Below are 15,918 nucleotides of genomic sequence, written 5' to 3'. Positions count from 1 at the left end.
GCTCCTCAAACTTCGAAGCGTAATCAGCAACAGACATGTTACCCTGCTTCAGTTCTAGAAATTCCATCTCCTTCTTACATCGCACATCAGCAGGAAAATATTTCTCCAGAAAGACCGTCTTGAACCTTCCCCAAGTCATCTCAGCACCTGGTACTTCAATTCTCTGGCGAGTGTTATCCCACCAGTTTTCAGCCTCTTCAGATAACATATGCGTACCAAACTGCACCTTCTGTGCTTCAGTACACGTCATCACCCGGAAAATCTTCTCAATTTCCCTCAGCCAAATCTGAGCACCATCTGGATCATAGCGCCCTTTGAATGTAGGAGGGTTATTCTTCAGAAACCTTCCCAAATTCTTAAACTCGTCGACCGGCGGATTCTGCTGCGCCTGCATAGCCTGCGCCATAGCAGCCAAAGCCTCAGCAATCGCACGGTCATTTTCTCCAGCCATACTCCGCACAACACAACCACCACCGTTAAATATCGACAGTGTCATTTACACTAATCGACCAACAGGGAAAACATCACATTATGACTCGACTGGACTGACTATGCTCTGATACCACTAATGTAACACCCTTCTACCCAAACGACATATTTAAATAAATTATCAGAGTACAACATGTAGAAGAGTTTACATTTCTTACAACATAACACTTATCGCATCACAACATATAACATATTATTTATTTTATTAAAACTTCGCAGCGGACAACAACACAAATATTATCATTCATCATATAACAATTCATAATAATGTTTCAACATTATCTCAACAAAGCATCTCAACATATTAGTCATCATAAACAACGTAAATAATAACCAATTATCTATCGAATCCCATAACCCCGGTGTCACATGACCAGAGCATTTGACTCGACTCCGTAGAATAACTCTACACTTATTCTTCAAACCTCAACAATAGCTACTCCTCTTTATCTGCACATTGCTCATCATAGATGAACATAAACACATGCAGAAGGGGTGAGAATTACATTATTAAATAATAATATAACGACAGAAATATAAACATAAATATATTTCACATATGCCAACACAGCTCATCATAATCATCATAATCAACATACTCATGAACATCAACAAAACAACATATCAAATGCAATGCACACACCCCTGCATGACTCAACACGACTCGGTATACCCATTTTGTGACCAACTACAGGATCACCACTCCCAGATTCATCACCATAGAATCCGAGTTCCCCGCAAGGAACCAAGCCTCTCCACAAGCCCGGAGTCAACAACATCATTGGAACTCAGTCCGTTCATCATTAGGCATCGGCCTTTCATGAATGCATGCACACCAAACATGCATCATAATCAACATAGCAACAACAGCATCATATAGTCATGTTATCATCATCATTAATAGCATGACATACAACTCAACAAAACAACAACAACATTACAACGATATCACATCTGGGAGTTTAAAACGCGAAAGCTGTCCGTCAAACTGATATGGCGAACGCCATTAGGCTAATGGCGAACGCCATTAGCGTTAAACGCTCTTATTCTGGAAAAACTGTCCGTCAAACTGATATGGCGAACGCCATTAGGCTAATGGCGAACGCCATTAGCGTTAAACGCTCTTATTCTGGAAAAAAAGCCCAAATGGCGAACGCCAAAGACATAATGGCGAACGTCATTTGGCTGTTATGTGCATAAATAAGATTTTAAGTGCGGAAACAGTGGACGCGCGGGCTTCTAAGCATATAACTCAACAAAACTCACAGATCGGAGAATTTCCATCAAAACCCCAAACTTTCCCAATCTCCCTAAAATCCCCAAAATCCATCAACAATCCAACATATATCATGAATTTGCTCGCATATTATCGTTTAATAAGGTTCAGACCCCTTACCTCTTTGGATTGAAGGAAGTTCTGAGCAATCTTTGGCCTTTTCCTCTTCCTTCTCTTTCTCTTCAGCGTTTCTCCCTTTCTCTGACTCTGAGGCAAAAATACGTGAAAAACACTCTGAGTTCTCACCTTGGCCTCTTTTATCCACTTCCACTTTTACCCTTCCACTCTTCATATTCCATTTATTTTATTTATTTAATTATTATTAAAATAAATAACATCTATAATAATAATAATAATAATTCCCAATATTATTTAATAATTCATTTTACCTTCAAATAATCATATTAAAATAATATTTAAATTAATCTAACAATATTCAGGGTGTTACACTAGAGATGCCATTAATATGGAAAATATGGTCATACAAAGGCCTTATGTTTCAAATTGTATGGCTATCCCAGGTCTCCAACACAGCCCAGTCTAATAAAAAGAAAGAGTGGATACCTAAGCCTGTCAACACTAGTCTTATAGCTCACACCTCTCTTAGAGCCTCAACTTGAGAAGACTGGTATTTTGATAGTGGATGTTCTAGACACATGACATGTGTCAATAAGTTCCTGGAAAACATCAAGTCCTACTCAACCGGTTCTGTCACGTTTGGAGATGGGGCTAAAGGTAAATTTAAAAGAGTTGGAAGACTAGCCTGCACAGGACTCCCAAGTCTTGATAATGTCATGTTGGTAAAAGCTCTGACTTCTAATTTGATTAGTATCGATCAAATTTGTGACGAGGGTCTTAAAGTTAACTTCACAAAATTAGAGTGTTTAGTCACATATGAGAAAAATGAAGTTCTAATGAAGGGAGTCAGGTCTAAGGACAACTGTTACTTATGGTCATCTCAAGAAACTAACTGCACTTCCACAATGCTAATATCCAAAGAAGACAAACTTAACCAGTGGCACCAGAAACTTGGACATCTACATCTGAAATGCATAAAAAAGATTGTGTCAAAAGAAGCCATCATATGTATTCTAAGACTCAAGATTGAAGAAGGTAAAGTCTGTGGTGAGTGTCAAATTGGGAGGAAAACCAAGATGTCACATCCAAAGTTACAATATCAGACTACTCCAAAGTTCTGGAACTTCTTCATATGGACTTAATAGGGCCTATGCGAGTCGATAGCCTTAGAGGGAAAAGATACGCCTATGTAGTTGTTGACAATTTTTCAAGATTCACTTGGGTGAATTTCATTAAGGAAAAAGCAGATGTCTTTGAGGTGTTCAAATATATATTTCAAAGGATTCAAAGAGAGAAGAAAAGTGGAATTTTCAGGATTCAAAGTGACCATGGTAAGTGTAACAACCCATTTTTTTTAGTATTTAATTATTATACTATTATTATTATAAGTTTAATTTAATTATATGGAGTGTTAATTAATTAATTGGTGTATTAATTCATTATCTAGTGGATATGAGAAATAATTAAATAATAGAATTAATTAATTAACTTGGTTGCGTAGTGAGTGGTTAATTATTTGAATTTAAATAGAGGTATTTAAATATTAGGTATTATTGGGCCTAGTGATTAAATTAGATGATTTAAGCCCAACTAGAATACTATTATAAATAGTAAGAGTGAAGGAAGTGAGAATTAGAATGCACTTGAGCACTGAAGGCAATAGAGAAAGAGGAGAGGAAAAGCGAGAGGAGTCAAGGTTTCCATCAAATTGACAAGGTAAGGGGGGAATCCTTATTATTATGGGTTAGTATGATTGGATCAATGGGTAGGAACATGTTTTAGGTTGAAATCCTTAATTGGCATGGTTTTGGAATTATTAGGTCTTGATAAATACTCTGGATTGTGATGATTAAATGATGTTAAAACTGTGAATTAATATATATTTGGATGAGTTATAATTTTATGAACGTGTAGCTTTTTACGGAATCGAAGTCGGAGGTCCGGAAGTCCTCCAACGATGAAAAATGCGGAGAATTCTGCATTCTGTTTCGTTGTTAGCGCAGGAACAACATTCTGTTTTGCGTTAACCGGTTAACCCATGGCGTTAATCGGTTAACACTGTTATAATATTGAGAAAATTGCATTCTGTCTTGCGTTAACCGGTTAACCCAGGGCGTTAACCTGGTTAACACTGTTAAAAATTGCCAAGAAGCGCATTCTGTTTTGCGTTAACCGATTAACCCAGGGCGTTAACCGGTTAACACTGTTTGAAAAGTGAAAAATTGATATTTAAATGTTGTGTGCGTTTTGGAATGAAATCTATGTGTACATCTTTGATAATTGGCCTATATTGGTGAATAATATATTGTATGAATGTGTATGTATACCATTATTGAATTGTGAATGATTTATGATTATGGATGTGTATATGTAATCATAGATGATGTGTTGGTATGTGTGCATTCATTCGTGGCATGGTTGACTTCATTGTGGAAGTGGTGAAACTGTGGGTTCATGAGCAGACGTTAATCCTTAATTGGGATTAGGCGTAGTATTAAGCGGTGATCCTTCATTGGAAACAGACGCAGCAGACGTTAATCCTTAATTGGGAGTAGGCGTAGTATTAAGCGGTGATCCTTCATTGGAAACAGATGTAGCAGACGTTAATCGTTAATTGGGATTAGGCGTAGTATTAAGCGGTGATCCTTCATTGGAAACAGACGTAGCAGGCGTTAATCCTTAATTGGGATTAGGCGTAGTATTAAGCGGTGATCCTTTATTGGAAACAGACGTAGGGCTTTGGTCTTGTCCGGATCGGAAGCGTGGCTTGGATTCTAGATATTGAATCGGAAAGCGGTGAAACTTTGAGTTCACATTGAGGTACCACATGCATAGAGTCACATTGTCTTGCATTGAGTCGTCTATAGTTATGTGATCATTGAATGCATGTATTGATGTGGATGCGATGTACGTTTGAAATATGTGAGATGATTGTTGGTTAATATTATTGACGTGATTATACCAAGTGTGAGGAATTCTTAAATTGTGTTTTAATTCATTGTGCCTTATTATACTATTTCATAATGATTTGAATTCTCACCCTTTCTGTTTGAATGTTACCTTTACATGGGTATCGTGCAGATACTACAGAGTAGTATTGCTGGAGTAGGTGGACGGTAGCTCGCTCAAAGTTAGCTGGAGAGTTTCCGTATTTAGTTTGAAATTAGGTAATGAGTCAATGCTCTGGTCATGTAACACTGGGTAGATTAGTGGTATTGGACTCGTGACTTATTTGGATATGTTTTATGTCATTACTTGTTTATCTGAATTTGAAGTGATTATTGAGAGATGATCATGGTATGGGACATGGATCATTTTATGAAATACATGAGTATTCTTTATTTTCCGCTGCGAACGCATATTGCTTGAATATTCATGATGAGTAAAATGTCTTATTTTGAATGACCAGGTGTATTGTTGGTTTTTGAAAGTTTTAAATTTTAAAAACGTCGATGTGACGCCCTTTTCTTTATTTGCGTGCTGATTTGCTCTGATTATATGCTAAATAATTTTGGGGTAGAAAAAGGGGTGTTACATTAGTGGTATCAGAGCATGGTCGACCAGTTGGTCAATAGTAGTAGGTTTTCCGTGGTATTTGATTTGTGTATCTGACACGATCGATACTGTTTGTTTGACATTTCAGGTTGTTCATGCCGGTAACCAAAAGGGAGATGATGATGAGTTCCGTGCTTTGGGGAGATTCCAGCGGAACAATCCTCCTATCTTTGAGGTTGAGCATGTACCTGAGAAAGCTCAAGCTTGGCTGAAAGCAATTGAGAAGATCTTCAGAGTCATGAACTGTACTGATGCTCAGAAAGTGCAGTTTGGTACCCATATGCTTGAGAAGGAAGATGAAGATTGGTGGAATAACACTCTTCAGAGGTTCGAAGAAGACAACATTGAAGTTACTTGGACTCTTTTCCGTGATACCTTCTTGGAGAACTATTTCCCAGAAGATTGTCGTGGGAAAAAAGAGGTGGAGTTCCTTGAATTGAAGCAAGGAAATGGTACCGTTGCTGATTATGCTGCGAGATTTCAGGAGCTTATCAAGTATTGTCCTCATTACAATACTGCTAATGCTGAGAGATCTAAATGTTTGAAGTTTGTGAATGGCTTGAGACATAATATCAAGAAGGCCATTGGTTACCAACAAATTACTCGTTTTACAGAGTTGGTTAACAAGAGTCGGATTTATGACGAGGATAGTAGGGATAGTGCTTCTGTCTACAAGAGGTTGAAGGAGAAAGACCAGGATCATGGGAAACCGTATGATGACAAGAGGAAACAATCCGGTTTTGGCAAGAAGCCAAGTGGGGGAGAATCTTCTACTCCACTTACGTGTTTCAACTGTGGCGTTGAAGGTCATCGTGATGTTGATTGTAGTAGAGATCCTGTGAAGTATTTCAATTGTGGCAGGATTGGTCACAGAGCAAACCAGTGTAGAGTTGGTTCGAGCGTGACTTGTTTCAACTGTGGTGAGAAAGGTCACATTAGTTCGCAATGTGATAAGCCGAAGAAGGAGCAAGTGAAGGGAAAGGCGTTTGCATTGTTTGGTGCGGAGACCACTACCGATGATGGACTAATCCAAGGTATGTGATTTATTAAGAGTACACCTTGATTGCCATTGGTGATACCGGTGCATGGAAATATTACTTGGGAACTCGAGGATAAGATGAGGGAATCGTATCAAAAGTTGTTCGTTTGAGGAATTTTCGAGGACGAAAATCTTTTAAGTGGGGGAGAGTTGTAACAACCCATTTTTTTTAGTATTTAATTATTATACTATTATTATTATAAGTTTAATTTAATTATGTGGAGTGTTAATTAATTAATTGGTGTATTAATTCATTATCTAGTGGATATGAGAAATAATTAAATAATAGAATTAATTAATTAACTTGGTTGCATAGTGAGTGGTTAATTATTTGAATTTAAATAGAGGTATTTAAATATTAGGTATTACTGGGCCTAGTGATTAAATTAGATGATTTAAGCCCAACTAGAATACTATTATAAATAGTAAGAGTGAAGGAAGTGAGAATTAGAATGCACTTGAGCACTGAAGGCAATAGAGAAAGAGGAGAGGAAAAGCGAGAGGAGTCAAGGTTTCCATCAAATTGACAAGGTAAGGGGGGAATCCTTATTATTATGGGTTAGTATGATTGGATCAATAGGTAGGAACATGTTTTAGGTTGAAATCCTTAATTGGCATGGTTTTGGAATTATTAGGTCTTGATAAATACTCTGGATTATGATGATTAAATGATGTTAAAACTGTGAATTAATATATATTTTGATGAGTCATAATTTTATGAACGTGTAGTTTTTTACGGAATCGAAATCGGAGGTCCGGAAGTCCTCCAACGATGAAAAATGCGGAGAATTCTGCATTCTGTTTCGTTGTTAGCGCAGGAACAACATTCTGTTTTGCGTTAACCGGTTAACCCAGGGCGTTAACCGGTTAACACTGTTATAATATTGAGAAAATTGCATTCTGTCTTGCGTTAACCGGTTAACCCAGGGCGTTAACCCGGTTAACACTGTTAAAAATTGCCAAGAAGCGCATTCTGTTTTGCGTTAACCGATTAACCCAGGGCGTTAACCGGTTAACACTGTTTGAAAAGTGAAAAATTGATATTTAAATGTTGTGTGCGTTTTGGAATGAAATCTATGTGTACATCTTTGATAATTGGCCTATATTGGTGAATAATATATTGTATGAATGTGTATGTATACCATTATTAAATTGTGAATGATTTATGATTATGGATGTGTATATGTAATCATAGATGATGTGTTGGTATGTGTGCATTCGTTCGTGGCATGGTTGACTTCATTGTGGAAGTGGTGAAACTGTGGGTTCACATGAGCAGACGTTAATCCTTAATTGGGATTAGGCGTAGTATTAAGCGGTGATCCTTCATTGGAAACAGACGCAGCAGACGTTAATCCTTAATTGGGATTAGGCGTAGTATTAAGCGGTGATCCTTCATTGGAAACAGACGTAGCAGACGTTAATCGTTAATTGGGATTAGGCGTAGTATTAAGCGGTGATCCTTCATTGGAAACAGACGTAGCAGACGTTAATCCTTAATTGGGATTAGGCGTAGTATTAAGCGGTGATCCTTTATTGGAAATAGACGTAGGGCTTTGGTCTTGTCCGGATCGGAAGCGTGGCTTGGATTCTAGATATTGAATCGGAAAGCGGTGAAACTTTGAGTTCACATTGAGGTACCACATGCATAGAGTCACATTGTCTTGCATTGAGTCGTCTATAGTTATGTGATCATTGAATGCATGTATTGATGTGGATGCGATGTACGTTTGAAATATGTGAGATGATTGTTGGTTAATATTATTGACGTGATTATACCAAGTGTGAGGAATTCTTAAATTGTGTTTTAATTCATTGTGCCTTATTATGCTATTTCATAATGATTTGAATTTTCACCCTTTCTGTTTGAATGTTACCTTTACATGGGTATCGTGCAGATACTACAGAGTAGTATTGCTGGAGTAGGTGGACGGTAGCTTGCTCAAAGTTAGCTGGAGAGTTTCCGTATTTAGTTTGAAATTAGGTAATGAGTCAATGCTCTGGTCATGTAACACTGGGTAGATTAGTGGTATTGAACTCGTGACTTATTTGGATATGTTTTATGTCATTACTTGTTTATCTGAATTTGAAGTGATTATTGAGAGATGATCATGGTATGGGACATGGATCATTTTATGAAATACATGAGTATTCTTTATTTTCCGCTGCGAACGCATATTGCTTGAATATTCATGATGAGTAAAATGTCTTATTTTGAATGACCAGGTGTATTGTTGGTTTTTGAAAGTTTTAAATTTTAAAAACGTCGATGTGACGCCCTTTTCTTTATTTGCGTGCTGATTTGCTCTGATTATATGCTAAATAATTTTGGGGTAGAAAAAGGGGTGTTACATTAGTGGTATCAGAGCATGGTCGACCAGTTGGTCAATAGTAGTAGGTTTTCCGTGGTATTTGATTTGTGTATCTGACACGATCGATACTGTTTGTTTGACATTTCAGGTTGTTCATGCCGGTAACCAAAAGGGAGATGATGATGAGTTCCGTGCTTTGGGGAGATTCCAGCGGAACAATCCTCCTATCTTTGAGGTTGAGCATGTACCTGAGAAAGCTCAAGCTTGGCTGAAAGCAATTGAGAAGATCTTCAGAGTCATGAACTGTACTGATGCTCAGAAAGTGCAGTTTGGTACCCATATGCTTGAGAAGGAAGATGAAGATTGGTGGAATAACACTCTTCAGAGGTTCGAAGAAGACAACATTGAAGTTACTTGGACTCTTTTCCGTGATACCTTCTTGGAGAACTATTTCCCAGAAGATTGTCGTGGGAAGAAAGAGGTGGAGTTCCTTGAATTGAAGCAAGGAAATGGTACCGTTGCTGATTATGCTGCGAGATTTCAGGAGCTTATCAAGTATTGTCCTCATTACAATACTGCTAATGCTGAGAGATCTAAATGTTTGAAGTTTGTGAATGGCTTGAGACATAATATCAAGAAGGCCATTGGTTACCAACAGATTACTCGTTTTACAGAGTTGGTTAACAAGAGTCGGATTTATGACGAGGATAGTAGGGATAGTGCTTCTGTCTACAAGAGGTTGAAGGAGAAAGACCAGGATCATGGGAAACCGTATGATGACAAGAGGAAACAATCCGGTTTTGGCAAGAAGCCAAGTGGGGGAGAATCTTCTACTCCACTTACGTGTTTCAACTGTGGCGTTGAAGGTCATCGTGCTGTTGATTGTAGTAGAGATCCTGTGAAGTGTTTCAATTGTGGCAGGATTGGTCACAGAGCAAACCAGTGTAGAGTTGGTTCGAGCGTGACTTGTTTCAACTGTGGTGAGAAAGGTCACATTAGTTCGCAACGTGATAAGCTGAAGAAGGAGCAAGTGAAGGGAAAGGCGTTTGCATTGTCTGGTGCGGAGACCCCTACCGATGATGGACTAATCTAAGGTATGTGATTTATTAAGAGTACACCTTGATTGCCATTGGTGATACCGGTGCATGGAAATATTACTTGGGAACTCGAGAATAAGATGAGGGAATCGTATCAAAAGTTGTTCGTTTGAGGAATTTTCGAGGACGAAAATCTTTTAAGTGGGGGAGAGTTGTAACAACCCATTTTTTTAGTATTTAATTATTATACTATTATTATTATAAGTTTAATTTAATTATGTGGAGTGTTAATTAATTAATTGGTGTATTAATTCATTATCTAGTGGATATGAGAAATAATTAAATAATAGAATTAATTAATTAACTTGGTTGCATAGTGAGTGGTTAATTATTTGAATTTAAATAAAGGTATTTAAATATTAGGTATTATTGGGCCTAGTGATTAAATTAGATGATTTAAGCCCAACTAGAATACTATTATAAATAGTAAGAGTGAAGGAAGTGAGAATTAGAATGCACTTGAGCACTGAAGGCAATAGAGAAAGAGGAGAGGAAAAGCGAGAGGAGTCAAGGTTTCCATCAAATTGACAAGGTAAGGGGGGAATCCTTATTATTATGGGTTAGTATGATTGGATCAATGGGTAGGAACATGTTTTAGGTTGAAATCCTTAATTGGCATGGTTTTGGAATTATTAGGTCTTGATAAATACTCTGGATTATGATGATTAAATGATGTTAAAACTGTGAATTAATATATATTTGGATGAGTCATAATTTTATGAACGTGTAGCTTTTTACGGAATCGAAATCGGAGGTCCGGAAGTCCTCCAACGATGAAAAATGCGGAGAATTCTGCATTCTGTTTCGTTGTTAGCGCAGGAACATCATTCTGTTTTGCGTTAACCGGTTAACCCAGGGCGTTAACCGGTTAACACTGTTATAATATTGAGAAAATTGCATTCTGTCTTGCGTTAACCGGTTAACCCAGGGCGTTAACCCGGTTAACACTGTTAAAAATTGCCAAGAAGCGCATTCTGTTTTGCGTTAACCGATTAACCCAGGGCGTTAACCGGTTAACACTGTTTGAAAAGTGAAAAATTGATATTTAAATGTTATGTGCGTTTTGGAATGAAATCTATGTGTACATCTTTGATAATTGGCCTATATTGGTGAATAATATATTGTATGAATGTGTATGTATACCATTATTAAATTGTGAATGATTTATGATTATGGATGTGTATATGTAATCATAGATGATGTGTTGGTATGTGTGCATTCATTCGTGGCATGGTTGACTTCATTGTGGAAGTGGTGAAACTGTGGGTTCACATGAGCAGAAATCCTTAATTGGGATTAGGCGTAGTATTAAGCGGTGATCCTTCATTGGAAACAAACGCAGCAGACGTTAATCCTTAATTGGGATTAGGCGTAGTATTAAGCGGTGATCCTTCATTGGAAACAGACGTAGCAGACGTTAATCCTTAATTGGGATTAGGCGTAGTATTAAGCGGTGATCCTTCATTGGAAACAGACGTAGCAGACGTTAATCCTTAATTGGGATTAGGCGTAGTATTAAGCGGTGATCCTTTATTGGAAACAGACGTAGGGCTTTGGTCTTGTCCGGATCGGAAGCGTGGCTTGGATTCTAGATATTGAATCGGAAAGCGGTGAAACTTTGAGTTCACATTGAGGTACCACATGCATAGAGTCACATTGTCTTGCATTGAGTCGTCTATAGTTATGTGATCATTGAATGCATGTATTGATGTGGATGCGATGTACGCGTGAAATATGTGAGATGGTTGTTGGTTAATACTATTGACGTGATTATACCAAGTGTGAGGAATTCTTAAATTGTGTTTTAATTCATTGTGCCTTATTATGCTATTTCATAATGATTTGAATTCTCACCCTTTCTGTTTGAATGTTACCTTTACATGGGTATCGTGCAGATACTACAGAGTACTATTGCTGGAGTAGGTGGACGGTAGCTTGCTCAAAGTTAGCTGGAGAGTTTCTGTATTTAGTTTGAAATTAGGTGATGAGTCAATGCTCTGGTCATGTAACACTGGGTAGATTAGTGGTATTGAACTCGTGACTTATTTGGATATGTTTTATGTCATTACTTGTTTATCTGAATTTGAAGTGATTATTGAGAGATGATCATGGTATGGGACATGGATCATTTTATGAAATACATGAGTATTCTTTATTTTTCGCTGCGAACGCATATTGCTTGAATATTCATGATGAGTAAAATGTGTTATTTTGAATGACCAGGTGTATTGTTGGTTTTTGAAAGTTTTAAATTTTAAAAACGTCGATGTGACGCCCTTTTCTTTATCTGCGTGCTGATTTACTCTGATTATATGCTAAATAATTTTGGGGTAGAAAAAGGGGTGTTACAGTAAGGAATTTGAAAATAGAAAATTTGCTGAATTTTTGTCCTCTGAAGGTATTGGCCATGAGTTCTCCTCTCCCATCACCCCTAAGAAAAACGGCGTTGTTGAACGCAAGAACAGGACTATACAAGAATAAGTTAGAGTCATGTTTCATGCCAAGCAACTACCCTACCATGTTTGGGCTAAAGCAGTGAATACTGCTTGCTATATTCATAATAGAGTCACTCTAAGAACTGGTACCTCAGCTGCACTATGAACTATGGAAAGGAAGGAATCCCATTGTCAAATACTTTCATGTATTTGGAAGCAAATGCTACATTCTAGTTGACCGTGAACAAAGAAGAAAGATGGTTCCCAAGAGTCATAAAGGAATATTTCTGGGACACTCTACAAACAGTAGAGCCTATAGAGTTTTTAATTCTAGAACTAAAGTCATGATGGAATCCATCAACGTTGTAGTGGATGATAATATCGCAGAAAAATGGACTGATGTTAATGAAGATGTTGGCACATCATCTCAGCAGATTGACACATCTGAAAATGAGGAAGTTATTGAGTCAAATAATGAACTAGGAGGCATTGAACCAGGCAACCATCAAGTCAACAAAGTTTGCTCCATCAAAGTTCAGAAAGATCATCCAACATATCTCATTATTGGAAACCTTAATGAAGGGGTCACCACTAGAGCTAGATATGTGATTTCAAATGCTTGTTTTGTCTCTTAGTTTGAACCTAAAAATGTGAAGGAAGCCTTGATTGATGAATTTTGGATCAATGCTATGCAAGAAGAATTAGGCCAGTTTATAAGATATGAAGTATGTGACTTAGTTCCTAGGCCTAAAAGAATGAATGTTATTGGCACAAAATGGATCTACAAGAACAAATCTGATGAAAAAGGAATTGTTACCAGAAACAAGGCTTGACTTGTTGCTCAAGGATACACTCAAATTGAAGGGGTTTATTTTGATGAGACTTTTTCCCATGTTTCTCGACTTGAGTCAATAAGACTACTGTTAGGAGTGGCTTGCTTGCTTAAATTTAATCTATTTCAAATGGATGTGAAAAGTGCCTTATTAAACGGGTACTTGAACGAAGAAGTTTATGTTGAACAACCCAAGGGGTTCATAAATCGCACCTTTCCAGATCATGTTTACAAACTAAGGAAAACTCTCTATGAATTAAAGAAAATACCTAGGGCCTGGTACGAAAGGCTCACTGAGTACCTTGTTAATAATGGATACAAGAAATGAGGAACAAACAAGACACTATTTGTTAAAGAAGAGCATGGTAAACTCATGATAACTCAAATATATGTTGATGACATTGTGTTTGGAGGGATGTCGAACTAAATGGTGCAACATTTTTTCAGGCAAATGCAATCTAAATTTGAAATGAGTCTTGTTGGTGAATTGACGTACTTTCTTGGGCTCCAAGTCAAACAAATGGATGACACTATCTCCACCTCTCAAAGCAAGTATGCCAAGAGTATAGTAAAGAAGTTTGGAATGGAAATGGCTAGTCATAAAAGGACACCTATACCAACTCACTTAAACTTGACTAAAGATGAAAAAGGTGTAAATATGGATCAAAGTCTATACAAGAGTATGCTTGGTAGTTTGTTGTATCTTACAGCTAGCCGACCTGACATTACATTTGCTGTAGGAGTATGTGTTAGATATCAGTATGAATCCAAAATGAGTCATATTACTCAAGTGAAAAGGATCCTGAAGTATATCAATGGAACTAGTGACTATGGAATGTTGTATTCTCATAATGCAAACTCCTTGCTTACAAGATACTATGATACATATTGGCCAAGCAGTGATGATGACAGAAAGATCACTTCTGAAGGATGTTTCTTCTTGGTAAATAATCTTATATCTTGGTTCGGCAAGAAGCAAAAATAGTGTGTCCTTATCTACGCCTGAGGTTGAATATATTGCAGTAGGAAGTAGTTGCTCTCAACTAATTTGGATGAAACAAATGTTAGAAGAATACAATGTCCAACAGGATGTCATGACATTGTACTATAATAACCTAGGTGCTATTAACATTTCCAAGAACCCTATTCAACATAGTAGAACTAAGCATATAAATATCCAGAATCACTTTATTAGGGATCTTGTTGAAGACAAAATTGTTACTCTTAAGCATGTAACCACGGAGAAGCAACTCACAGATATTTTTACTAAAGCTTAGATGTAAATCAGTTTGAAAAATTAAGGGGCAAATTGGGCATTTGCATTCTCGAAGAATTATAGCAATTACTAAAATGGAGATATGGAAATCAAATTTTCTCTTCCCTCCACTTAATGGTGCACAAAACTCAAGGACTATCATTATAACTTTTCCTTATTTTTCCAACGTTGCACCCTAGCCATTCTACCAACATCATTCACGCTACCTCTTTTATTCTCTTTCTCAACCTTACTCTCAGTCACTCTCATCTCTTTATCTTCTCTTTGCAGTCCATACCTAAAACCTCCAAAATGTCTCAACCTTCTGTCTCTACTCCGAGCAAGCACTCCAAAGAGAACTCAAACCCTAAAAATATTGGTGCTGAGATAGATCTCTCTGATGTCATTACTGATGTCATTCCCCTCTCGATAGTTCTTGTCCATGCAACTCCTATGAGAAAGGCTAGAACTTCTGCTTATAGGAAAGGAAAGCCCTCTAAAGTAAGTACCTCTTCCTTTCCTTCCATGACTGCTAGAAATGTAAAAACTCTTAGACCCTCTACTGCAGTAAAGAAACCCTAGTCTATGACTAGTCTGTATCTTGATCCCATTAGTGTTGAACCTAATGTTGGTATTTCTAATGATTGCCATGTTATGACAAATGTTATGCAAGATGTTAAAGCCTCTAAAACCAGTAATAGACCTAGATCTGTAACTACTTTGAGTAAATTCAGCATGATCATTGTAGACAGAGACGATGTAGACAAGAATATCCGTGTGTTGATCTCTCAAGTGTTGGGTATTGACCCAAGACTAATGTCGTGCCGAATGTCTCCACATCCTTGACCCAACCTAATAACACTACTGAGACCTCCATGGATAACTCTGATATGAGTGTATCTACTTTGTCTCCTGAAAAATCGAAAGACAAAGAAAGGTCTGAGGGGATGACGGGTGATTTGGCTGACAAAGATGAAAAATCTGTTGAGAAAAAGGATCAACCCACAGACATAGTATATATTGAGGATCTGGACTCTGATGATGTTCCCATCAGTCAAAGACTGGATCCAGGTGTTGGTGTAAGCCCTAGAGGCCAATACTTTTGGTACTTGTATAGAATTATTTATTAATAATAAAAGGCATTTTCTTTATTATGGTTGATTAATAAAGTCCCTAGAATAGATAGTCCGTTTAATGTATTAAGTGTGACTTAATCATGAGAACACATTAAACATAAGGGCATTGTTCTTAAAGTATCCGTAGTCGAGCTTTAATGTGAAGTGGGATAACATTAAAGCATTAAGACTATTATGTTTGTAGACTGATGATCACATCTCATGGATCATGGATAAAGAGTTATCAAGTCTTAAACATAGGTATGAATATTAGGAGTAATATTTATACCGGATTGACCCGCTATGAGAATACTATATAGAAAGTTATGCAAAGTGTCATAAGTTATTCTCATGGTGATAATAGTGTATACCACTCTTCGACCTGAAACCACTGTGGATCCTAGATGTAGAGTCGAGTGCTTTGTTGTTGATCCA

At 37.3% G+C, this 15,918-nt stretch overlaps 1 protein-coding gene across 1 annotated transcript; it reads left to right on the top strand.

Moving 5' to 3' along the window:
* The first annotated feature begins 13,540 nt into the window (after positions 1 to 13,540).
* LOC127088869 (uncharacterized mitochondrial protein AtMg00810-like) lies at positions 13,541 to 14,950 on the top strand. Its single transcript, XM_051029335.1, has 2 exons — positions 13,541 to 14,056; positions 14,660 to 14,950. The coding sequence occupies exons 1-2, from the start codon at positions 13,541 to 13,543 to the stop codon at positions 14,948 to 14,950; spliced, it is 807 nt and encodes a 268-aa protein (XP_050885292.1).
* The last annotated feature ends 968 nt before the right edge of the window (positions 14,951 to 15,918 follow it).

The sequence above is a fragment of the Lathyrus oleraceus genome, chromosome 1 (genome assembly GCF_024323335.1).
Source record: "Lathyrus oleraceus cultivar Zhongwan6 chromosome 1, CAAS_Psat_ZW6_1.0, whole genome shotgun sequence".
NCBI classification, from domain to species: Eukaryota; Viridiplantae; Streptophyta; class Magnoliopsida; order Fabales; family Fabaceae; genus Lathyrus; species Lathyrus oleraceus.
The sequence above is the reverse complement of the archived record's forward strand: the minus strand, read 5'-3'. Positions and strand labels throughout refer to the sequence as shown.